Raw genomic sequence first — 24,456 nt, 5'->3', positions numbered from 1 at the left:
TACAACCACATGGTCTGTATGGGCAGGACTTGACCTAACCCCTCTGACTTAGTGCGGTACCCACCCGGAGGCCGGTAGTGGCAATGGGGACCAGGAGAAGACTTGGGTAGTGTGTAGCCCAAGGTCCGGCTGGTGATATTGTTGAGACTATGTCAAAATCTTGGGATTGCTAAGTGGTCCTTCACGTGAATCTTCTAAGACCCCTGGTATCTTAGTGCCACATGGGTGGATATTGTGACTGTTGTGAGGTCATTGTGTCTCATTATGACAGCTTCACCAGTTGCTAAGGTGGGAGCATGTGCATATCTTGTGGGTAAAGTGTACAACCTCTGCAGAGTGTTAAACCTATCTGGATAGCCGTGTCCTCGGTCAAGGACATGCTATGGTTTGGTCACAATGATTAGCTTTTCGGCGTGAGTATTTCCTTGGTGTGTGAGTGGGTTGTGTGCCCGTGTTTTCGAAAAGAAGGATTTTGGCTTTGTGCCCTAAGCCTCCTGGACTGTGTGTCCGCTGGCAAAAGTCTTGTGGGAACTGGCGGGACGGATGTATCTCCCCCAGGACCGTCAACCCCCATAAGCTCAACTTATGTGTTCTCTTCGGAAATGTTTTTATTAAAGTTAGTCCTTGCGAAATGAACCTTGCATCAATAAAACTAGCTTTCCGCAAAACCTGAAAGGCTATATAGCCTTATCCTTGATCTACCCTTAAGCATCTAAATTTTTCCCCCTTGAGGTAGGACTTGCTAAGTACCTTATGTACTCACACTTGCTAATTGTGGATCCAGATGATCTAGAGCCCGACTTCGTCGAAAGAGAAGATAAAGATTAGAGAAGCCAGTTTTATCTACACTCAAGCTGCCTGTAGGGCTTGGGTCGCTTTTATGTGTTTCCGCTGTGCTTTGAGGGTTTGTTAATTTATGCCTACGGGCTTCTGTTGTAATGAACTCTGTGTTGTACTCTATTATTGTATTTAATTGATGTATGTCTGTGATATCTACTTCTGTTGGAAGTCGTGCGTACCAGCTACTAATCCAGGGATTGGTATGAGCTACACGAGGTGACCCCAAAGGAGGGGTCCGACACAATAAAATCGACGTCAATCTTCCCTTGCTCCACGCACTCCCTGATGAAATGGAATCGTGTATCAATGTGCTTGCTTCGATCGTGGAAAACTGGGTTCTTGCTGAGGGCGATCGCTGATTTGCTATCCATTTTCAGAGTGAAGGCGCGCTGTTCCTCGCTTGTCAGTTCAGCTAGAAGCTGCGCCAACCAAACACCCTGGCAGGCAGCTGATGTCGCTGCCATGTATTCCGCTTCGCAAGAGGAGAGTGCGACAACTCTCTGCTTCTGCGAGAACCAGCTCACCAATGACCTTCTGCGGAAGAACAAGGCCCCACTAGTGCTCCGACGAGTGTCAATGTCTCCGACGTGCTCGTTGTCACTGTAGCCTATAAGCTTGTTGACGGACGCCTTTGGATACCAGCAACCAACACTGATGTTGCTGGCGACGTAGCGCAAGATTCGCTTCACCACCACCAAGTGCTCAATTGTTGGTTTCTCCATAAATCTGCTGACGTACCCAACCGAGAAGGCAAGATCCGGGCGAGTGTTCACCAAGTATCTCAAACTCCCGACAACTCTCCTGTACTCGGTGGCGTCCACGACAGGTGCAGTGCTATCCCGGCTGAGTTTCCACCGTGCTTCCATGGGTGTGTGGCACGGGTTACACCCCTCCATGCCAGCCTTCTTCAAAATCTGTCGAGCATAATTTGCTTGACACAAGCTGATGTCGTCACTACTCTGCTGAACCTCGATACCGAGATAGAAATGTAGCAAGCCAAGGTTGCTCATCTTAAAACAGCCGCTTCATCTTGGTCTTGAACTTGTCGATTTCCTGTGGATTGTTGCTAGTGATGACCAAATCATCGACGTAGACTCCCACCAGAAGGTGATCTACCCCGGTGCCCCGAGTGTACACGACGTGGTCTGAGCCGTTCCGCTAAAACTCGATACAAGTCAGGGTTTGATCCAGCTTTGTGTTCCATGCTCGTGGTGCTTGCCGGAGTCCGTAGAGAGCCTTGTCCAGGCGCAACACTTGCTTAGCATGTCCCTTGACGATGAAACCAGGTGGTTGCGCGACGTAGACTTCCTCTTCCAGCTCGTCGTTGAGGAAGGCCGATTTCACATCCATATGATGAACCGGCCATCCCTCATGCGCAGCGAGAGCATGCAACACCCGCACTGAGTCCAAGCGCACCACAAGAGCAAAAACCTTGTCGAAGTCGATCCCATGCTACTGAATTTACCCCTTCGCCACCAAACATGCTTTGTGGCAGATCACCATGCCCTGGCCATCTTTCTTCACCTTGTAAACCCACTTGAGGCCGATCAGTTTGTGTCCCGGACGGAGATCAACCAGCCTCCAGGTGTTGTTGTCCTCGATCGCGCTCATTTCCTCCATCATGGCTTGACTCCACTCTGGGTATCTTTCGGCTTCGACGAAGGTCACCGGCTCGTCGGTAAACTGAACCATCAGCGCCTCGCTAAGATTGCGCTCGGCGAAGCCCGGTCCCAGGGATGCCCCAAGAATATCATCGACCAGCTTGAACTTGGGTAGCAGGGGGCCGTCATCGTCATCGAACAGGTGTGCAATTGCGTCAGGAGACGGTGACACGGATGGAGCAGGCGATCCTGCCGGTTGGTCGTCGAACGGGGGCGCCGGATGTCCAGCATAGGCGTTGGACTGTCCGGTGCGTGGTGCTCGTCTCCTCGCACTGCAGTGCGCTCGATGATGAACTCGATCGGTGTCGCTGTCAGGCCGAGACACTACTTGCTCCAGTCCCAAGCCTTGTCCTCCCGGAACACAACATCACGTGTGATGTGGACGCGCCCGGTTGTCGGATCATAGAGGCGGTACGCCTTCACACCCGGTTGGTACCCGATGAAGACACCAGGGAAGCTCCTATTTGCCAGCTTCGCCAAGTGTGGCTTTGTAATCTTCACGTACTCCACGCAGCCGAACGTTCGCAAGTAATGCACCGCCGGCTTGCGGCCGTGCCAGGCCTCAAAGGGTGTCATGTCACTGACACTCTTCGTCGATGACCGATTCAACAGAAATATGGCTGTTGTCACAGCCTCTCCCCAGAACGTCGCCGGAACGCCACACGACTTGAGAAGGCTCCGCACCATGGCAAGCACCATCTGATTCCTGCGCTCCACCACGCCATTTTGCTGTGGCGAATAAGGCGCTGAGAGATGGTGTTGCACTCCACGGCCTGCGCAATACTCAGCGAATTCAGCTGAGGCAAACTCACCCCCAATGTCCGTGCGAAGGACGTGCAGTTTGCGACCGGTCTCAGTCTCCACCGACGCCTGAAAGTTCTTGATCGCCGCAGGTGCATCGCTCTTAGCCCTGAGGAGAACCAGCCACATAAAGCGACTATAATCATCCATGAGCAACAAGAAGTGTCGCTTGCACCCGGGTGTAGCCAGGAAGATCGGCCCACATAGGTCACCGTGGACTATATCGAGCTGGTGAGTGGCGTGGTAGCGAGCCGCCGCTGGGAACGCCGTTCTCCTTTGCTTAGTGGTTATACAACAATCGCACAACTAATCAACATGGTCAATGTGGGGTAAGCCACGTACCATGTCGCCGTCGGACAGCCGCTTGAGGGAGTCAAAGCTGAGGTGCCCAAATCACGTGTGCCAAGTCCAAGCGATCTCCTGGTGGCGCGCGGACAGGCACACCGGCTTGGCGAGGTTGAGGCGTAGGAGGTACAGACGGCTTGCAGAACGTTGTACCCGCATCACCAGACGACGTTGTCTGTCCCATATTCGGAGGAGCACTTCCTTGATCCGCACCTCGCAACCGTTGTCGTCCAACTGCCCGATGCTAATTATGTCCGTCGTAAGACACGAGATGTAGTAGACACCAGAAAATGCGCTGTGCTCACCATTTTTGCACTCGAACAACACCATTCCGCGTCCCTCGATGTTCACCAGGGAGCCATCACCAAACTTGATCGTGCCGCCCACCCCCTGATCAAGATCAGAGAAGGTAGCCAGCACGCCAGTCATGTGGTTCATGGCCTCGGTGTCAAGGTACCACATGCTGTCATCATGCGCTTCATCACGATCCAGCTGTGCGAGCACCTTCCCTTCCTCCAAATGCACCACCTTTCGGTGGTTGTTGACGTAGTCTTGGAGTGGTGCCTCCTTCTGCTCGTCCTAGTGCAGTTCGCAGGCGCGCACCATGAGCAGAGATGCTTCCTCCTCCTCAGCCTGCGCGACGTGCGCCTGCTCGCGCTTCTTCTTGCGGCAGTCACGCTCCCAGTGCCCAAGTTTCTTGCAATAGCGACACTCGTCCTTTGTTGTGTCGTTGTTTGGTTCGCGCCCAGCATCGTCGGACTTGGTGCGTGAGCCGCCTTAGCCGCGGTGTCGTCGCCCCCGGCCACTCTTGGCGCCGCCTGATGAGCCCTCACCGGTCTGCAGCTTCAGTCGCCCGACCAGTGACTCCAGCTCGGAGAGGAGCAGCTTGCCTTCGCCGCTTCCACTCCCCGAAGGTGCGCTATTGTTGATCTCCTTCCGATCCTCCACCACCTTCAGTCGCTCGGTCTGTTCCTCAACAAAAAGGTTCTCGAGATCCAACATAGTTTCGATCGAGAGCGTGATCTGTGAGAACTTGGTCGGCAGAACACGAAGGAACTTGTGCACCATCATCTCATCAGTGTGCACATCACCGAGGCTAGCCAGTTGATTTGCCAATGCCATGATACGAATGGCAAAGCCGGTGACCGACTCGCCGTCATTGAATTTGATGCAATCGAAGTCTTACCACAGCTGCTGCGCCTTCAACTTGCGCACGCTCTTGCTGCCGGCGTACATTGACTTGACGGTGTCCCACGCTACCAGTGTCGATCCCTTGCGCACCAACATCCCCATCAGCTCCAGCGATACCGCCTTGAGGATGGCGTCCATTGCCATCAGATCCTCCAGTTGATCAACACCGCCAACCTCTACAGCCTCCCACAGTCCCCTCGCCTTCATCATTACTTTCATGAGCAGAGACCAGTCGGTGTAGCTGTCACGTGTCAGCATCGGCCAGGAAGCCGCCCACCTCACGTACCGTCTTCTGGACCACGACCTCGCGACCCATGGTGCTGCCGCGGTGCAGGATGAATGGAGACGGCGAGCGCAGATGGCCTCGGTGAGGAGGAGTCCTCGAGTGGTTGCCCGCTGGAACAGACATCATCGCAGATCGTGGTTGGCTCTGATACCAAATGTTAGCTAAAACACTGAAACGCGGTTGCAGGTGTTGCTCTTGCTGGATTTTCGTCAGAGAAAACCGCACAGCTCACTCGTCCATACAAAACGCGATGAACTGAACAGGATGGGCAGATCAATTTTGTGTTGCGATGAAGCTGCTGCTTTTTGGGGTTTTTCCTTCTCCTTTTATTATTCAGAGCTACCCAACTACTTTCTATCTCACGCCATGCCGCGCAGCACATCGGGGCATGCCGTGATTCATGCAAAGACTAAGCACGAGCCGAGCTATTGTCGTCAGCATGCAAGACCAGGCAAGACACGCGCACAAACGGTCGTGGGCTCTTGCCAACTAACAGAATGAAAACTAACTATACTAATACGCACGGGGTTACCAACAATACATAGGAACATACAGTAGGAAGAAATCACAGTATTTTTTTGCCCTCTTCTTTCTTACTTTGTTGAAAAACAAAACTGCACAGAGTCCTGTGGCATCATCGTTTTTTTCTTTTTAAAATTTTGTTTACTTCTTTCTTGTTCATACAGTTGTAAGATTACATGATATCAAAATGTCAATGTACCTTTTCTCTTCACTTCAATACAAGGAAGGAATCTTGTATTTTAAATTGTCTGTCGCTATTGTGTAGTTGATCACATATTCCCTGCCCATAGACAGAACTACGAAACTGTCCTCTCCAGTAAAAAGAAAGTTGTTTGGGACATTGGCAGGGTCCTTGAAACGTATTTTGGGATTCATTTCTATTGTGAAGTAGCAAAATTTTCTTATCATACTACTTTTCAAGACAAATATAGCTATATCTTTTTCAAAATACTCAACCACAATATAAAAAAAACTTGACAACCTATGTTTAGATATTCTGACTATATGCAAGCCACAAAAATTATCCCTCATCTTGAATCGGATTCTCTCTTCTATGAGAGCTTGAGAGTGAAATGAGTGGGCCGGCCAAAGAAGACCACTGTGGAAGTAAAAGGGGAGGGCAAGATCGGTTCGAAGGTCAATGAAATGGATGAAGTTCCCTTGTCAAATAGGGTCTGCCCATGTTCAATCACTAAAGTATGGTTGAGTGAGATGATCCGCAACCAACAAATGATTTGTCATTGTCTCTAAATCACTGAATGAATTCATTTTTTATATATATATGAGAACTAGAGAGTTCACTAGCGTGGTTAAAGGTGTTGAATTTCTTGTGAACTTCTGCCGTTTGAATGGAAGGAGTTGAATTTCCATGAACACTTGTGCAGGAGAAAATATATAATTACTCTGTCACGACTTGAGTTTCATTCCTCATTTACGAGATAATTTGGAGCCACATGAATCTGCCTTTCATGAGCATGTCGACGTCTTTTTTACTCCACTTTGAAAAGAGCAACACGCATCCTTGATCAGACTAAATCAAACAAAGTATAGGCACGGTTTTTCAGTAATCTTGGCATTCTTCTCTCTTGAGCTGAATCTAATCCGCAATTCAAACTCATTGTACCGTAGGATCCTGGTCATTAGGTCGTTGTTCACAACATTTACCTATAAACTTTTGGCCCTTTCAGACCATATGCAGTACATTTATGCAATGGGGGCAGTTGTATTCTCTAGGGGCCTTATTCCAGAAGGGCATTCAATACGCCCTTGATCCAGGTAATGAGGCTATAGCTCGAAAGGATCTTGAGTGGTTCGAAAGGTGTTGTGGTCCTTACCTACCCTTTTGAACGGGGGAGAAAACTATCATCTATCGTTTAGTGATTATGGAAGCTCTTACGCCCACCGCTTTGTGCCAATTGGGAATTCTATTCACCAAAGATTGTTAAAACCCACTTATGATTGATTGACGAAGATCATAGACTCGATCCCTAGTGATGGGACCTTTGATCAGACTGACCTTTAGATTGTATGAAGAATGTAACTGATGTATATAGTTTTGACTTGAAGTCAGCTACGGACGGATGACCTCTAGCCCTTTTGACCGCATTGATGATTCTCTTGGCAAGCAGTCGATCGTTGGCCTCAGCCATTACCCAGACTGTGTTAGCTTTTAATACATTTGTGATAGATAAGCCTCACGTTCAGAAGTGGAAGGTGTTAGCGTTTACGGCAGTCGGCAGGTCAGCCTTATGTCACTATGGGCCCTCGCCACTTTTCACATTATCTCATGGTTAGCAGCAGATAGAGTACTTTTCACATTATCTCATGGTTAGCAGCAGATAGAGTGTATCCGAAGAAGGCATTTTGGATTATAATATACTACACATTCTCTAATATATATAAAATAGTTCTGTTATTGAGTATAGGATGAGTATTCTCTCCATTTCTTTTTATAGGGCGTATTAGGATTTGAGAAAGTTTTTTAAAATATACTTTGATCATTAATTTCTCTTATAATATATTATCAATTGTTACAAAAATAATATCTTATTAAAAGATATGACAAATCTATTAATATATCTTTTGTACAATAAACATGCACATAATTTGACTAATTGTTGATCAAAATTTATAAAATTTGATTTTTTTTTAATCCTAATACGACCTATATTTTGAAACGGATGGAACATATTAGAGATGTTTGTTTCAGATTAGTCATGAACTAATGGATATCACCCTCGACAATAGGACACCTCTCAGAGCCAATAACTATGCTCGCACTAGCTAATGGAATATCGGCTCTGTAAGTATGAGAATGATTGCAACCATGCGCTGTATTGATCAGTGTTACAGATACATATACAAGTGCATAAGCTAACTGCATAAGCTACAAACGAGGAGAACCACGGGACGTGGTCACCGCATGACTGCATGCTAACACCCCTGCGCAGTCTTGACGTCGGAGTCGCCGGAGACGCACAGACTGGATCAAAATTCGTTGAAGCTTGCTGTGGGCAATCCTTTGGTCATCACGTCGGCGAACTGCTGTGTCGTAGGAACTTGTAGAACCCGGCACTCGCCGATGGCCACCTTCTCCCGAACGAAGTGAACATCTAGCTCGATGTGCTTGGTGCGTTTGTGATGGACAGGATTGTTACTCATGTAACAGGCGGACACATTGTCGCAGAACACCACTGTCGCCTTGCTGTGGTTGTGCCCAAGTTCGCCGAGGAGCTGGCGCAGCAGAAGTTTAGGATCGGGAGATGGCTGATACCATGGAAGCATGAGAATGATTGCAACCACGCGCTGTATTGATCAGTGTTACAGATACATATACAAGTGCATAAGCTACAAACGAGGAGAACCACGGGACGTGGTCACCGCATGACTGCATGCTAACACCCCTGCGCAGTCTTGACGTCGGAGTCGCCGGAGACGCACAGACTGGATCGAAATCCGTTGAAGCTTGCTGTGGGCAATCCTTTGGTCATCACGTCGGCGAACTGCTGTGTCGTAGGAACTTGCAGAACCCGGCACTCGCCGATGGCCACCTTCTCCCGAACGAAGTGAACATCTAGCTCGATGTGCTTGGTGCGTTTGTGATGGACAGGATTGTTACTCATGTAACAGGCGGACACATTGTCGCAGAACACCACTGTCGCCTTGCTGTGGTTGTGCCCAAGTTCGCCGAGGAGCTGGCGCAGCAGAAGTTTAGGATCGGGAGATGGCTGATACCATGTAAGCATGAGAATGATTGCAACCACGCGCTGTATTGATCAGTGTTACAGATACATATACAAGTGCATAAGCTAACTGCATAAGCTACAAACGAGGAGAACCACGGGACGTGGTCACCGCATGACTGCATGCTAACAGGCTCCAAATGTGATAGCCTCATTGCTGGTTTTTTTTGGAAAATGTGTACTCGATTTAGTTGGTGTCACGGTCGAGTAAGCTTGGAAGCACAAAATTGGCTACTGGAATTTAATCTAACATTTATAGTTGATTTCAGTAGAAGTTCCTGTATCTTTCAGAAATTACAGCAAAGCTATGCCATATCTAAATTGGTTCAGCATACCCATGCTAATGGAACTTCAGTAACAAACATTATAAAGGTACTATAGAGCTATTACACTAGAGGATAAGAATTACCTGGGTTCTCTTTTCCTTTCAAGGGCAATCTCACAACCACAATTCAGGGCACACGCATACTCAGGTCACAACATGCATCTTCCGTAAGGATAGGCACACGAACACAACTTGCATCGGCGCAGCATCGGTCAAAACCAGGTGAGGACCCTCTTGAATTCAGTTCCTACTCTTAGCAGCACGTTCTCTTCTGTCCCAATGATCTGTTCAATGAAACAGAGAAGGATTAGTACCTGGAAAGCATTAACACACTTATTATTGTATCACAGAAGAGTAAGCACTGGTTCAGTAAACACAGAAGAGTAAGCACTGGTTTAGTAAACACGAATACAATTGTGAGTTGCTCCATTCGGTTCCCAGGATCTCTTATTGTAGCACAGCACAGGACTTCACATAAGAAACCACAGGTGCCAGTTTAACAAACACCTGCACAACTCTCTTTTTTCATTTGAGACACCTGTACAGTGTACAGCTAGAGATTCATTCAGTCATTGTATCTCAAGCTGTAGCAGGGCTCTAACTTGTAGAACCTCGCACGTATGCAGTTAAAAAAGAGGAAGAACAGAGCACTGGGGAAGGAGATACTCATGAACCTGTGAGCTGCGATGGGCGGCTGCCATTCCAGCCGACAGCCAGTCAAGAGAGGCTACGCACGGCGCTCGGTCGATGGGGCCGCCGGGGAGGTCGGGGTGGTGCGGCAAGGGCGTGCCCCAAACACAAAACGAGAATACAAGTGGAATGCAATAGACCATAAGAAACAAGACTATTTATGCTGTTGTGCAAGAATTGATTGGGAACGCGGGATACTCGGTATCAGATAGGTGTTGACGTATCAAATCCCTAAATTTCTCTTCCCCTACCCTTTTCTCTCTCTCCTTCCTCTCCCTTCCTCTCTCCTCCCTCCCCTCCCTGTGACCCGCCTGCCGCGCCGGCGCGACGCCGCCGCCCGTCGCCCCTCCCTCTCTCTCACCCGCTCGTGCTCTCCGCAGCCGAGCCGGCCGGCCCTCTCCTCTCTCTGCTCTCTCTCTCTCTCTCTTTTATACCCCCCTCTCTCCGCAGCTGACGAGTGGGCCCCACATTAGTCGAGCCGCCGAGCCCACTGACAGCTGAGCCGAGCCGACTCCGCTGAGCCTGAGCCGAGCCCAGAACCGAGCCCCGAGCCGAGCCTAAGCCTGAGCCTAAGCCGTGAAACCGAGTCGAGCCGAGCCGTGAGCCGACCCAAACAGAATATTTCTAGAATATTCTTCCCTTTTCTTTTTTCTGAATTTTTCTCCCAGCAAAACTTCCGAAGCCCGTTTCTCCTCCGTCCTAACTCCATTTTCGTCGATTCTTCCACCGATATTCATCTAAATTCGAGATCTATCCAATCATGTCAATCTCATATTTTTTGTAAATTATTTGGTCATTGTTTTAATTGTTTGATTGATTGTGCCCTTGTCGTTGTTGCGATTATTAGAAGAAGGAGCATTCGAGGAAGACCCCGAGGACCCGGATTTTGAAGAAGGAGCAGACGAGGACTTCAACGAAGGCAAGTCCTACAACCGTTGATCATGTTGATCCTATGTTTTTAAATACAACCCGTATAGCCGTTGTTTCAAATAATAGGAGTATGCATGATTAGATTAATAGTTGTGATTTTTAAGAAATGCTAGAATAGTTATGACCCAGCTTGTTTATTCCATGCCTTGTCATTGTTACCTTTATTCCGTTGAAGCCATAGAAGAATCCTAACATCAACTATAATGATTGTTTGGATTAATACTTGTTTACTAGTATGCTTAGGATTGCTTTACTCAAAAGAAAGAACTAGATTATTTATATATGACAATCATGCTTTACAATGTGAAGTGATGTGTGCTTGGTGCGTGTGCGTGTAAAACTTGTGTTCTTGGGAAAACTCTAGAGTAGTGTTGACGAGGGTGAGTAAGGTGCCCCACGAAGGTGGAAACTACCTTGGAGCAAGGTTCGCCTTTGTGGTATTCTTGCTGGGAGACTCTTGCCTCGGTCATATAAGGACCGATTCGCTGTGACATCTCACCTAGTATCCACTCATACAACCACATAGCCTGTATGGGCAGGACTTGACCTAACCCCTCTGACTTAGTGCGGTACCCACCCGGAGGTCGGTAGTGGCAATGGGGACCAGGAGAAGACTTGGGTAGTGTGTAGCCCAAGGTCCGGCTGGTGATATTGTTGAGGCCATGTCAAAGCCTTGGGATTGCTAGTGGTCCTTCCCGTGAATCTTCTAAAGCCCCTGGTATCTTAGTGCCCCATGAGTGGATATTGTGGCTTCGTTGTGAGGTCGTTGCATCTCATTATGACAGCTTCACCAGTTGCTAAGGTGGGAGCCTGTGCATATCTTGTGGGTAAAATGTACAACCTCTGCAGAGTGTTAAACCTATCCGGATAGCTGTGTCCTCGGTCAAGGACATGCTATGGTTTGGTCACAATGATTAGCTTTTCGGCGTGAGTATCTCCTTGGTGTGTGGGTGGGCTGTGTGCCCGTGTTTTCGAAAAGAAGGATTTTGGCTTTGTGCTCTAAGCCTCCTGGACTGTGTGTCCTCTGGCAAAAGAATGGTCCTTTGGAAGTGTGCTCTAAGCCGTCAATCCCCATAAGCTCAACTTATGTATTCTCTTTGGAAGTGTTTTTATTAAAGTTAGTCCTTGCAAAATGAACCCTGCATCAATAAAACTAGCTTTCCGTAAAACCTAAAAAACTCTACAGCCTTACCCTTGATCTACCTTTAAGCATCTAATTTTCCCCCTTGAGGTAGGACTTGCTGAGTACCTTACGCACTCACACTTGCTAATTGTGGATCCAGATGATCCAAAGACTGACTTCGTCGAAAGAGAAGATGAATATTAGAGAAACCGGTTTCGTCTGCACTCAAGCTGCCTATAGAGCTTGGGTCGCTTTTATGTGTTTTCGCGATGCTTCGAGGGTTTGATTAATTTATGTCTACGGGCTTCTATTGTAATGAACTGTGTGTTGTACTCTATTATCGTCTTTATTTAATGTATGACTGTGATGTCTACTTCTAGAGTTCGTACATACCAGCTACTGATTCAAAGACTGATATGAGCTACACAAGATCCTCATGACCCCAAAGGAGGGATCTGACATGACGGGTCCTGCTACTACGTTTGAGTCTTTCAGCCTCTTCATGCAGATGGCGATGATTCAAATGTAGCGAGAATTCTCAATTCAGCTATTTGCAGGATCTATCCTGGTTTATCAGGGAGAATTAAACAACATTGCATATCATCGGAAGCAGAAATCTGTCACAACCCCCGAGGCTCAACAGAATTGCATTCCAGTTTCAGACTGAGATCATCAAACAGCTAACAACTGCGCTAAAACCAATCAAGCAATTACAATCCCAATCCATGCGATATACCAAAATTACCAACAAAACTCAAGAGGATCTGGAATAATTCTAACTGCGTTAACATCGGTTTTGCAAGTGAATATTCATTAAAGCATGACAAAAATAGTCTCACAAGGGAACCGCTAAAGCATGACAAAAGTTTGTTCATCAAGAGTAGAACTCGAAGTGAACAACAGATCACATCCATTCCCTCGACTGAATCCGGAAGTGTCTAGATAGATGCCAAAACCTGCATGGATGATCATGAGTGTATGTCAAACATGAAAGGAGATACATAAAGGTAAATAAGACTACATAATTGATTCAGATCATATGACAGCAAAATTAACTAAAGGAGTACACTGTTTTTCTATTATAAACGAGATTAAGAAGCAAGTAGCTTTCCGGTGCCATAAAAAACATTCTGGACATTGATCTAAATAACTTTGCACTACCACATTAATGATGTCAAACAACAATCCCAATCCACAAAATACACTGCTCAGACACATTCACAGTTCACATGAACACAAAACGACATTAACAGCATTAGCTATCGCTAATTCTAAATGCGCGCAGTAACATAAAGTTATCAAACAAGAACAAAAAATTGTTCATTATACCTTCTTAAGCGGACGGGATCTCGACCTCGCCGTCGTCGATCTCCTGCTGCAGGTCCTTGGGGTCTTTGCCGTCGACGGTGCACCCGACGCTGACGCAGGTGCCGAGGATCTCCTTGACGGTGCCGGACATGTCCTTGGCCATGGACCTCGGCTTCATGGTCTTGGCGATCTCGATGACGTCGTCCAGACTGATGTTGCCGCTGTGCTTGATGTTCTTGACCTTCTTGCGGTCCCTCTCCGGCTCCTTGAGCGCCTTGATGACGAGCGCCGCGGCGGAGGGCACAACGGAGACCTTGGCCTGGCGGTTCTGGACGGTGAGCTTAACGGTGACGCGGAGGCCCTTCCAGTCCTTGGCCGTCTCCTTGGCGATGTCCTCTCCGATCTTCTTGGGGGAGAGACCGAGCGGGCCAATCTTGGGGGCCAGAGACGACGCCGCGCCGACCTCACCGCCGGTCACGCGGACGAACACCTCCACCACCTGGGACGGGTCTAACTTGGGCGGCATGGCTGCGGGAGTGGGGTTTGGAGGCGCTAGGGTTTGGGAGCTGGCTTGCGATGGGATTATATACTAGCCGAGCTGTAGGTTAGGGTTTGGGGGCGATTGATTCAGCGGCGTGGGCACATCACGGCCGTCCAGATGCAATTGGGCCGTAGAGAATTGGACCGAGCTGCATGTGGACACTGAATCAGTTTTTCGATGTGAACATCCCCTAAAATATTATGTGAACATCAGGAATCAGGAATACTATGGCTACTCATAGTACTTACTCCGTTTCAGAATATTTGGCACGGTTGATTTTACTGTTTAAATTTTAATTGGTAATAAATTTTAATATACTTTTTCAAGTAGAATGAAAACATTGTTAGATTCACCATCCAATGAACTTTATAAATATTACGTGCTTAGGGCTATTTGCATATGTATTTGATTAAAATCTATGGTCAAAGTTTGAATAGTAAAGTCAATAGTGCTGTGGGTTATATACTAGTATTTTGAAATTAAGTGAAGTGTGGTGGGTTGCAGACAAGTAGTTTTGAATAGACTATGGCTACTTCATACAGGTCATTTTAGTCATCTCGAATAGATATTAAAAAATATATCCTCTATAATATTATTATAGCATTCTCTAATATTATTACAATATCTTTTATTTTTTTATCTCTAACAGCTATCATATTTTTTACCTTTCATTACTCTCCTTCTTCAAACGACCTGTAGACATACTCAGTGAACAGTGATACGGCTCCCGTATCCATCGGCAAATTTGCCGACCAATGCCTCCTCCCGCTTCCCTGTAGCACAGGGAAAAGCAAAAAATGTCGATTCCGTTGGAGTTGTTTGCAGGCGCATGTGATCGGCAAACGTACGGCCCAACAGGGATATGGCAAAAATGCCATCTCCAACACCACGAGTCACTTCACGAGCCATAGTCTATTCAAACATATTCAGGACCATTCTTTGCAGTGCATCCGTGTGTAAAGACGTAACGATAAAGATCATGTAACGAATATGCGGAGGAAGCAATACCGACACAAGAATTTCAATACCGAAGAGGATAATTTACGATAACCCAAAAAACATATAGTCTCATCATCTCATGACTCATCACCCATGGCCACTGGATAAACCAGGTAACAGACACAGAACAGCCACAAGAACAAAGAGAAAAAAAGAGAGAACCAAAACGAATTGCAAGTTGGTTGGCTGAAACCACGGTTTCACAACCTGATCACGACCTCCCCAGACATACACGAAAACGTTCGGAGATGAATAGTAGTAGCCTAGTTATCACTTCACAACCAGAGCATTCCTTTATTCAATCCCGTCGCAGCAGAAGACGTTCAACAGTCATCAACGCAGGCGTTGACATCCAGCTCCACAAGCGCCAGCCTCTTCCCCTCAGCGACCTGCTTCTTCTTCCCTTCCTGCTTTAGATAAAAAAGAATAAAGGCTCAGTAACAGAAGCGAGATGAACTAATCAAACATTACTGTCATGGGAGATTGGTTAGTTTATACCTTTGCAGCAAGACACTCCTTTAAAGTGACTCTAAGCTTCCTTAGGCTCATGGCGTTAAGATTCTCAACTTGCAGCTGCTTCTGTGCTACTGCCTCGGACTCGATGTTCAGCTTCTTGATGGTGAACTCATCCAGGGTCTTCACTGCGGTCTTGGTTGAAGATGCAGCAGCAGCCTGGTTTTCCTCCAGCACTTGAAGAGTGATGTCACTCTCGGTTTCAGCATCACTGAATACCGCGACATTGTTGAACTCTGGTGGTAGATCACTGGTGAAATCATCTTCTTCAGCCGAACCATCTCCATTGGCCTCTTCAGCTATCGCTGTTTCCTGAAGCATTTGGACCAACTCCTCCTTCTCTCCATCGAAATCACAGCTCACTTCAGTGCAGTCACTCTCCTCGTTGGTCTCATCATTATCTTCATCACTCTCGTCAGTGAAGTCGATTTCCTCAGCGGTCTCATCATCATTCGAAGTGCAATCCTCATCTTCATTGAGGTCATCTTCTTCACTGGTATCATCGTCTGTCAGTTCAGCACGCAGCATCTCATCAGCAGCCCCTTCTTGTTCTTCACTGAGGTCATCAGTAGCCAGAAGAATCTCCTTGGGAGAATGATCAGTCTCACAAGTGACAGTGAAACCATCATCCTTGACGGACTCCTCATTGACAGCAACTTCCTCAGTCATCTCTCTCGCAGGTGACCATTCGGCAGAGCTCTCATCCTCAACTGAGGCCTCTTGTGCCTTCTCAATGACTGGTTTTGCGGCTTCCGCCTTGGACAGGGTGCCCAGGATTGGTGAATCTTCCATGGCTGTCAAGGGACTAGCCTCCTCAACACTGATTGGTTCATGTACTTCCACAATTCCTAACAATGATGCATCAGAATAGACAATTTAGCAGGTTTGATAAAAAAAAAACTGCACACAACTGGATGGATTTAGGAGCCACAATTCAGAACAACTGCAGATGAATCCAGTAATAGACGGTCGGATTCGGGAATGCAAACAATGAACAAATGGTAGGATATGGGAATGCCACAATTCAGAATCTCAACATGCACAGATATAAATCAACGAACAAATGGTAGGATTTGGGAATGCATCTCACCTTCCTGGGGCATTGCAGCCTCTTCCTCCACCACAACCGTCACTTCCTCCACCTTATGATCATCACATATTTTATCAGAAACCACTGCAGATCCAATGGCCGCATCAGAAGAATCAGCTGCACCCATTAACAAAATAGCATCAATGACTGCCCCTAAACAATACCAAACAATGCAATTTCGAATTACAGAACAAATGGAGAGTTCGAAACAAAATATGGTAATAACAGGGCGAGTGCAAAGATAATTCTCACCTTCCTCACCCTCCTCTAATTCCTCCTCTTTGTTGTCTCCGTCTAGAAGCTTAGTAACCTCCTCCTCAGGGTCATCACATTTCACGTCAGAGGCAACATCTACATGAGCATGAAATCGGCATCAAAAGCTGCACCTAAGCAATCAAACAGTACAAACAAGTCCATCAGGGAACGCCAAAGCCTCTCACCTTTTGGTTCCTCTTGCTGCGCCTTTTCCTCCTTTGGTGCGGCCGCCGCCACCTCTACCTCCTGGTCCAAAGCCATCATTACTTTCGATGTCGCGGACCTCCTCGTCGTTCTCTTTGCTGCGGACATATCTTCGGCGCGCTGATCTGCCCCCACCGGCTCCGCAGCCTTCCGAGTCGCCGTCCTCTGGCTCCTCCTCAGGGTGGCGGGGGTCGGCACCACCTCCTCCGTCTTACGCGCCGCAGTCCTCCTCGTCGTCGCGCGCACGCTGGACGCCGGCGCCGGGGTCGGGATCAGCTCGGGCATGGCCCGCGCGCGGCGGCTGGTGCTGCGCAACGCCACGCCGGGGGTCCTCACGATCTCCTTCACCAGATCCCGCTTCACCTCGTCGTCGCCCTCCTCGACCTCCATCCGGATGGCCTCGGGCGACTTCACGGACACGCGGCGGCCGCGGGGGAGCGGGCTCCCGTGCTGCTGCTCCACCCCGGGCACCTTCGCTGCCGACTTCATCGCCGACTTCCCCGGCGTCTGGAGGCAGAGCGTCGTGCCGATCTCGTCGATCCCATCGACCTAATCCACAAACCAAAACCCGCATCAACAACCATCCCGCTTTCAAACCTCTCACCAACGCACACGAGTACCCCGCACAAATTCATCGAAACGTATGGGAGTTTCAGGATCCCACGAACGCACACGAGAATCCCGCACCAATTTCATCGAAACGGATGGGGGGGGGGGGGGGGGACGGAGGAAGCTTACCGTGGTAAGGGCCTGGAGCGCCTCGGCCATGGCGGCGTTGGTCATGTTGGCGCGGACGCCATTGCGCTTGCACAGCGCCTGGAGCTCGCGGCGCGAGAGCGCGTTGAAGTCCATGGCCGCCGCCTCCATCTCCATCTCTCTCTTTTCTCCTACCTTCTCTTATCTTCTTCTCCTGATGCAGATACAGTGCATGGATTTGTGGGCGAATCGAGCGCTGTGATGCGGAGGGGGGATGGCGGCGAGTGGCTTATATAGGAGCGGATCCGACCGTTGGGAGAGGCTCGCCTAGGGTTTTCCCTCTCGTTTGAATGTTTGAACGCTGCTCGAGTCAGGAGGGGCCTCGTGGAGTGGCGGCTTCGCTGAGCGCGGCGTGTCCTGCAAGCCGTTCTATTCACCCGGCCAAGGTCGCGATGGCGTTTTAGTGGGAACGCGCGATGTCGCTGCAAGTGGGCCCGGGTGATTAAATGGGTAAAGCACGCTGTCAGCTCATCTCCCGTTGATTACCTTCCGTGTGGGAGCGTCACTGCGTGTGGGACCGGGGATGCTTACTAATAACAAGTAAACACGGCTCTCGTTGGGATTTGGAAGGCGTTAATTGATGAGAGGCGAAAATTGACATGTAAACACGGCTTAAGATCGACACCGACCTTAACAGAGGATCTGGAAAACGATTACCATGTATCGATGTGAACACGTAATCAACTTCTAAACTCGTTGCGCGAAACTCGGTTATGGTCCCTGTGGTGAAACTTACACGCTGGGCTCAGATTAAGTCCTAGAGACTTGGTACCAGTGCTCGTATTTTTTTAAACTAAATTATGAGAAAAACAGTTCTTATAAAGATTATGTCTCCAATCTTATTTAGATAAGTACCACAGTTCTTAGATTATAAAATCAGCTTGCCCAAGCAATCCACCAAGATCGTAGGGTTCGTTTGATTTGTTCCCAAACCTCTCCCAAGAACTTAGCACTGGTTACAAATTCTTGTCAATACCTCTACAAGATTTGGCTAGCCAAATTATGGAAATCTACTTTGGACACAAACCAAACAAGCTTGGTAGTACTCGTATCTTCACGCCATTATGTACAAACACATTGCAGGCCAAGAGTCCTACTGAACTACATAATACTACAGCTCTACTTACAGAAATTTACACTGCCACTGTAACTGTGGACAAGGATAATCACAGTTGGACAGACATCTTATACTTGCAGTTGCTTATGTACACAACAGTACAATACAGCACTTGATGTGCCTAATTCCTGCTTCCTTCGATTCATTTCGACAAATGGACTGTACAGTTGGGGTTTGGCTTTCTATGTCTACCATTCTCCAATCTGCTGCATGCCTAGGCAGTTGGCAAGAACAGAGGAATCAATCTGATTAATAACCCTGAAAGGTGTACTGGGAATTGGTAATTGCATCTACACCCTCACTTCAACTATATCTCCATCCTTGAGCTCTGTTTGAGGCAGCACTAGTTGTCCATCGACCCAAAGCAGCTTCCCTTCAACGCTCATTCTTCTAGCAGCGTCATCCGCTGTGCTACCAGTGCTCATCCTCGTCATCTTCCCGTTGGGCCAGAAGATTATGGCCACCTCACGAAGGATTGGTTTCGTGCATGTGCTTATACCGAGACTTTTCTCTGCCATAGATGCACCACGGCGAACTTGCTCCTCCCACTGAAGCATTGTCCTGAACAAATGCACCTATGGGATGGGAGCACATTGAGGAAACAATAAGGATTCATGTTGTCCCCTTGATTCGGAAAGCAAATCCACAAGGAAGAGAAGGAAGTAGAGAACGAAGTGCATGTGGGCACTGAATGCTCTGAGAACACTGGTTGCACAACATTTTTTACAGAAGCTTTAACCTTATTCAGAAGGTAGACTGGAAGCCTCTTTGCCCTCGAATACAGCAGATGCAACCATCCAGTACTCTTCCTCTTCCGTCAAATTGATTATTTGAATAAACGTGGGCAAAAGTCGCCCAAATTGGTCTTGCTGCAAAAAAAAGACATTATATATCTACAGGATATAATCAAATCCCTAACTTAAGATGGACTACAGTACATAAACGGTTGTCATCACCGCTACAAGTTTCAATTAATGCAATTATTACAAACATCATGCGCAACCAGTCACATATTCATTTCAGATAATCTAAAACAAAAGACTGACAAGCAGAGAAACAAAGTGATAAAGAGCTAGTGATGTTGCAGCTCGACAAACCTTATGAAATATCCCATCCTGGCATAGTGTGTACCTCGCCAGATTTGTTGACCAGTCACCATGTCCTGGTGCACACCACCACTTTTCAGAAACCTGGAATGAGTTTTGAGTGTTAGACAGAAAATGGAGTATTAGACAGAAAATATGTAACTTGTCACGATAAGGCAATTTCTATTATGTGACCTTCTTATGAAGCTGAGCATAAGCTTCCCAACGCTTCAGCTGAAATGATGACCTTCGCTCAGCTACAGCTTCAGAAGCTTCAAGGCTAAAACTTACAGCAACAAGCAATTCTTTTCCTCCTTTCTGAGGTGAGGTGAGGGGCGGTCGGTTTGTGCGGCTGCGGCTAGGCAACGGGGTGTTGCGTTTGCTTGTTGCTTGTCGTATGATATATGTCTCCTGCTCTCTCTTTTACCTACGCGTTAGCCGACGTAGATCAAATCTCGTGAGAATCTTTCGTGCATAGTCCTTAAAAAATTTCCTTCCTTGCTGGCTGCCTTGCTCTCTTGTTGCGCTTGTTCGTTACGGTTCTCTCCTCTCCCTCCCCTGCTACTTTGTCTCTTTGGCCTACAGCTTGGCTAGATATTTTTATTGTTTTTGAAATTTCTTATTGGCCCTGTTCCATCTGAGAGTACAGATTGGATGACTGTTGAAAATACAATCGCATCTTCCATGTGACGACGGTATATGTTACAGATAATAGGCACTGCGCCAAAATAAATAAATTTCCATACCCGACACATTAGTTCCAGAAGAGAATACTACATCTGTCGGAGGATGAACTCCTGTCGCAGGGATCCCAAGAGACCCCTTTTTAAAGATTCGGCCGGGGATGATCCTGAACGAGCTTGTCTGGGAAATAGATGGGAGCGGAAATAAATGCAGGAGCTGGTGGTGGGAGATGATCGTCCTAGTGCAAGAAAGATGGGTGCACCGGGGTTTAGACAGGTCCGAAGCTCCCGTGGCCGGAGATGGCGCTCTGCGCCAACCCCAACCGGGTGGCCATTATGGCGGGGCTGCCGGAGTTTGATGCCCAGGGGCCCGTGGACCAGCCAAGAGGCCGGAGTCCCGAGGCCTCCGAACTCCCCGGGCTGGAGGAGCTACTTGGCGAGGAGGTCGCTGGCAGCTCGGCGCGGGCTGGCGAAGGGGTCGCCGCAGGCAGCAACCGCAGAGCCAGGGAGGAGGGCGCCGCTGAAATCGTCGAGGAGGTGGCGTTGGGAGACCGGGGAAAGCGTCCTCGGGCCCTGATTCTAGTGCCGGACTCTCCGCCGTCGCCAACGGCAACGACGGTATTCCCGGTGCTGGAGCCGCGGCTGGTGCGGATGGGGCCTGCGCCGGCGCCCGCGACCTGCGCGGCGGAACCCGAGACCCGTGCAGCGGCACCCGAGGCCCGCGCAGTAGTTCTGCCGAGCCCCCAGCGGAAGAGGCGGCGGGAGGAGTCCGGACCGACGGCGCCGGACCCGGACATCAGGCTCCCAGCGGCCAAATGGCAGTATCGGTGAGTCTCCTCTCTTGCTTTTTCCTGGGCATTTCTGGCCCGAACTAAGCTTTGATATTTTTCATCTATCTCCCGTAGGCCGGCCGCAGGCGCCACTGCGACGGAGAAGGCGCGGGCGTCGCGGCCAGAGCCGAGCCCGCCGGCTGCGCCGACGGAGGCGGGCACAGGAACGGCGGAGGCGCCAATTGTCGTGGCGGCCACTGGGAGAGAGGCGGAGGCGGCGGCCGAGAGGAGGACGGAGCAACCGTCCGGATCCTTGGCACCGGCGGAACCTACCCCGGGCGCGGAGAGCCCGTGGCGGATGACGGTGGAGGTGGATGCTTTGCCGGGGCCGGCGGACAGGGCGGCCCATGCGGGAATGCGGCCGCCGCCCGAGTCTTCAGCGCCGGCGAAGCCTACCCCGGGCAGGCAGAGCCCGGGGCGGATGGCGGTGCAGGGCCCTGCAAAGAGCTCGGACCCCCTAGAGGCACTCTGCGGAGAGGCCTGGGCCCCACCGGCTCCCGGCCAGCCCGCCGACCCCTTCCTGGCCGCCATTGAAGGCGTCCAGGTAGCGGTCGGGCGGCTAGGCGCAGCGGTGAACGCCAAGGAGGGGGAGCTCGAGGCCGAGCGCGCCCGCTTGGTATTGGAGAAGGCGCAGCTGGCGGGCGCCCAGGAGGAGGCCCGTGCGGCGACCGCGCGGGAGCAGAAGCTCCTAGAAGACATCCGTGCGGAAGCCGCGCGGGAACAAGAAATTTTGAAGACCGTGCGGGCAGAAGGCGCGCGGGAGCAAGAAGACGCCGCCCGCCTGGCTGAGGCGTCGAAGCAGCAAGCTGCCGAGGCCCTCGCTAGGATGGGGCAGGCGCAGGAGAGGGAGGTGGCAGTCGCAGCTCGGGAGCAGGCGGCGGAGGAGCGGCAAGCCGAGCTGACCCGCCGGGAGGGCGTGGCCGAGAAGATGCGCGCCGACCTCCAGCGCTGGGAAGACGACCTCCGGAAGATCAGGGAAGAGATCCGCCGCTGGGAGGAGGACGTCTCCCTTCGGGAGGTGGACAATGAATTATCGGCGTCGGAGCTCGGTGTCTGGGAGGATTCGGTGACCCAGCAGGAGGATGTGCTGGCCCGGCAGGAGGGCGAGCTGAGTCGCCGAGAAGACGAACTGAGTCGTCGAGAGGGCGAGGCTGCTGCGGCGGCAGCGGCCACGGCTACCAGGGCGGAGAAGAACGCGAAGCACGAGGCGGAACTGACCGCCCGTGAACGCGCCTTATCCGAGATGGTGGCCAAGACGAAGCAGGCCGGGGACCAGGGACTTGAGGCGCAGCTGCGGGTCGCCAAAGAGAAGCTCGAGACCGCTTTTGTCTCGCGGGTCAACCTGCAGCATATGCTGGAAGACATACTCCGGCGGATGCGGCGGGCCGTAGAGAAGGGTGGTCTTGGGCGGCTCGTTGAAGATCAGAAGAGCGACAGCCCCGCACGACAAGTGTTGGGGCTTCAGCAGGTCTGCGAGCGCCTTGAGGCCCTGCCTTGGGCGGTCCAGGAACTTGCCGCCCGGGAGGGACGTGGCTTGGCACATGCAGTGGCCGAGCACGTCCTGGCCTGCTACCGAAGCAAGGACCCGAACTTCCGGCTGGAGCCGGCGTGGGAGGGAGTGGTCGAGGCTGAGGGAGAGGCCGCCCGGGTAGCGGTCCGGAGTACCGCCGCCGTGGTAGCGGCCGGCTTCAGGCGAGAGGTGCCGCCGCCGCTAGCCCCCGGGGACGACTCAGAGGATTCAGCCGACGACTCCGCCGCCGACTAGATCTTTTGTAGCTTTTTTCTTTCTTTTGTCGTCTTGATGAATGTAAATATAGGAGTGAACCCTTAGAAAAATGTCTTGTATATGTCTTGTGAATATAATGGCAGCTTTTCCTTGGGCTCGCAACTCCAATTTCTCTGAGTGTTTGATGTTTCTTCTGATGTTTTGCCTGGAAGTCCCGGGGAGTACTCAGTCGGGCCGTTCCCGACCTTCCCATCCCCGAGAACGAAGTTGTCCCGATCGCTGTTGCTGGCGTAGTCGGCCCTCGAGTTCTCGCGAGTCCGCGCTGTCTAAGTTAAGAAACAAAAAACACAGACTTCCTTGCCCGGGAGATAGATCGATCCAGCACGGAACACGCCGTGCCCGGTGAACACTTTTTCACCTCGCGACCACCCAGTTAGTAGACCGGAGACGCGTGCGGGCGAGAATGTGACCAAGAGTCCTCGTGGTCCGGTGGTGCCCGGGCTTAAAACGGGCCGGACCGAGCACTGACAGCCCGCCCCCGAGGCCTGAGCTCCGGACTACTCGAGCAGCTCGAGCGATAGGATTACCCAGGGCACCCGAGGACTCGGTAGTGCTCGGGGTCCTTAAAAGCGGACCGAACACCACGACCACCACGAAGGGCTCCGGTCAGACATTATCGTACGCGCGGTACTCCTTTCTACAAACCGCCCTGTCGTTCTAAGAAAAAGTAGACACGCGAGAGGGTTTTGCGTGCGAGGAGACCACCTCGCCGAACAGATTAAAGCGCGAGAGCCCCCGAGAATGACTCGGGAACATAAATTTACTGAAAGCAGACTTGTCTGAATATAACCACTCACCGGACAGCTGTCGGCCCTTCGGCCAACCGATCCAGGAGGGGTGCGCTTCCGAGCTCGGGTGCCCGGGGAATTGGTTCTTTCAGCGTAGCGCCCGAGTGCCCAGAGGCATACGAGGCTCCCGGGGTCGAGTGATCTCGACCACCCACGCCTAAGTGGTAGGACCACCCGAGGACCCTTGGGGCCGGCCAGAGACCGGGGCATTTAAGCCCCCACGGCCGAACTGCTCGTGATCGCCAGCCTGTGACTTAAGAGAGAATATAGAATTTCTTTGTCTGGTGCGCTCTGTTAGTGCGGTACTTGCTATAGACTGCTCTCGTTTTCGACCCGAGACCTCTTGAATACCCAAACCGGCGGACAAGAGCGGACAGAGGCATAACCCAGAGGTCCTATGGTTCGGTGCCGCCCGGGTATGACAGACCAGACCGAGCACCGACAGCCCTGTCGGTGTATTCAGAACCAGGGGTCCCTAAGTTCCGAGGCCAGGCCGGCCATCCACCACATGTCACCACCCTGCAAGGTAAGAAGAAGCTAAGTCC

The 24,456-nt window shown here is 50.3% G+C and overlaps 5 protein-coding genes and 1 long non-coding RNA gene across 7 annotated transcripts; all 6 read right to left on the bottom strand.

Annotated features, from left to right (window-relative positions):
* Positions 1 to 1,025: 1,025 nt before the first annotated feature.
* Positions 1,026 to 1,706, bottom strand: LOC133922913 (secreted RxLR effector protein 161-like). The gene has a single exon (XM_062368437.1). The coding sequence runs from the start codon at positions 1,704 to 1,706 to the stop codon at positions 1,026 to 1,028; it is 681 nt and encodes a 226-aa protein (XP_062224421.1).
* Positions 1,707 to 2,825: 1,119 nt separating this feature from the next.
* Positions 2,826 to 5,096, bottom strand: LOC133922912 (uncharacterized). The gene is made up of 4 exons (XM_062368435.1): positions 4,834 to 5,096; positions 4,506 to 4,743; positions 3,700 to 4,226; positions 2,826 to 3,411 (listed from the first exon to the last, which is right to left on the bottom strand). The coding sequence occupies exons 1-4, from the start codon at positions 5,094 to 5,096 to the stop codon at positions 2,826 to 2,828; spliced, it is 1,614 nt and encodes a 537-aa protein (XP_062224419.1).
* Positions 5,097 to 8,133: 3,037 nt separating this feature from the next.
* On the bottom strand, positions 8,134 to 9,043 carry LOC133922911 (uncharacterized). Its single transcript, XM_062368434.1, has 3 exons — positions 8,960 to 9,043; positions 8,565 to 8,873; positions 8,134 to 8,451 (listed from the first exon to the last, which is right to left on the bottom strand). The coding sequence occupies exons 1-3, from the start codon at positions 9,041 to 9,043 to the stop codon at positions 8,134 to 8,136; spliced, it is 711 nt and encodes a 236-aa protein (XP_062224418.1).
* Positions 9,044 to 12,697: 3,654 nt separating this feature from the next.
* Positions 12,698 to 13,832, bottom strand: LOC133921462 (large ribosomal subunit protein uL11z). The gene is made up of 2 exons (XM_062366344.1): positions 13,286 to 13,832; positions 12,698 to 12,912 (listed from the first exon to the last, which is right to left on the bottom strand). Exon 1 carries the CDS (start codon positions 13,788 to 13,790, stop codon positions 13,290 to 13,292), a length of 501 nt encoding a protein of 166 aa, XP_062222328.1. The 5' UTR covers positions 13,791 to 13,832; the 3' UTR covers positions 12,698 to 12,912; positions 13,286 to 13,289.
* Positions 13,833 to 14,824: 992 nt separating this feature from the next.
* Positions 14,825 to 17,845, bottom strand: LOC133921461 (uncharacterized). Of its 2 annotated transcripts, none has more exons than XM_062366342.1 (6): positions 17,605 to 17,845; positions 16,848 to 17,415; positions 16,660 to 16,758; positions 16,408 to 16,524; positions 15,303 to 16,165; positions 14,825 to 15,214 (listed from the first exon to the last, which is right to left on the bottom strand). In XM_062366342.1, exons 1-6 carry the CDS (start codon positions 17,737 to 17,739, stop codon positions 15,128 to 15,130), a joined length of 1,869 nt encoding a protein of 622 aa, XP_062222326.1. In that variant the 5' UTR covers positions 17,740 to 17,845; the 3' UTR covers positions 14,825 to 15,127. The 2 variants fall into 2 exon arrangements, with proteins under 2 accessions (XP_062222326.1, XP_062222327.1); XM_062366343.1 differs by having other exon boundaries at positions 14,825 to 15,211.
* Positions 17,846 to 18,585: 740 nt separating this feature from the next.
* LOC133921460 (uncharacterized) lies at positions 18,586 to 20,598 on the bottom strand. Its single transcript, XR_009910276.1, has 3 exons — positions 20,020 to 20,598; positions 19,837 to 19,929; positions 18,586 to 19,608 (listed from the first exon to the last, which is right to left on the bottom strand). It is a non-coding gene; the product is annotated as an uncharacterized LOC133921460 (long non-coding RNA).
* Between the last annotated feature and the right edge of the window lie 3,858 nt (positions 20,599 to 24,456).

Source organism: Phragmites australis, chromosome 6, assembly GCF_958298935.1.
Source record: "Phragmites australis chromosome 6, lpPhrAust1.1, whole genome shotgun sequence".
Lineage (NCBI taxonomy): Eukaryota > Viridiplantae > Streptophyta > Magnoliopsida > Poales > Poaceae > Phragmites > Phragmites australis.
This window is presented reverse-complemented; position numbering and strand designations above follow the sequence as displayed.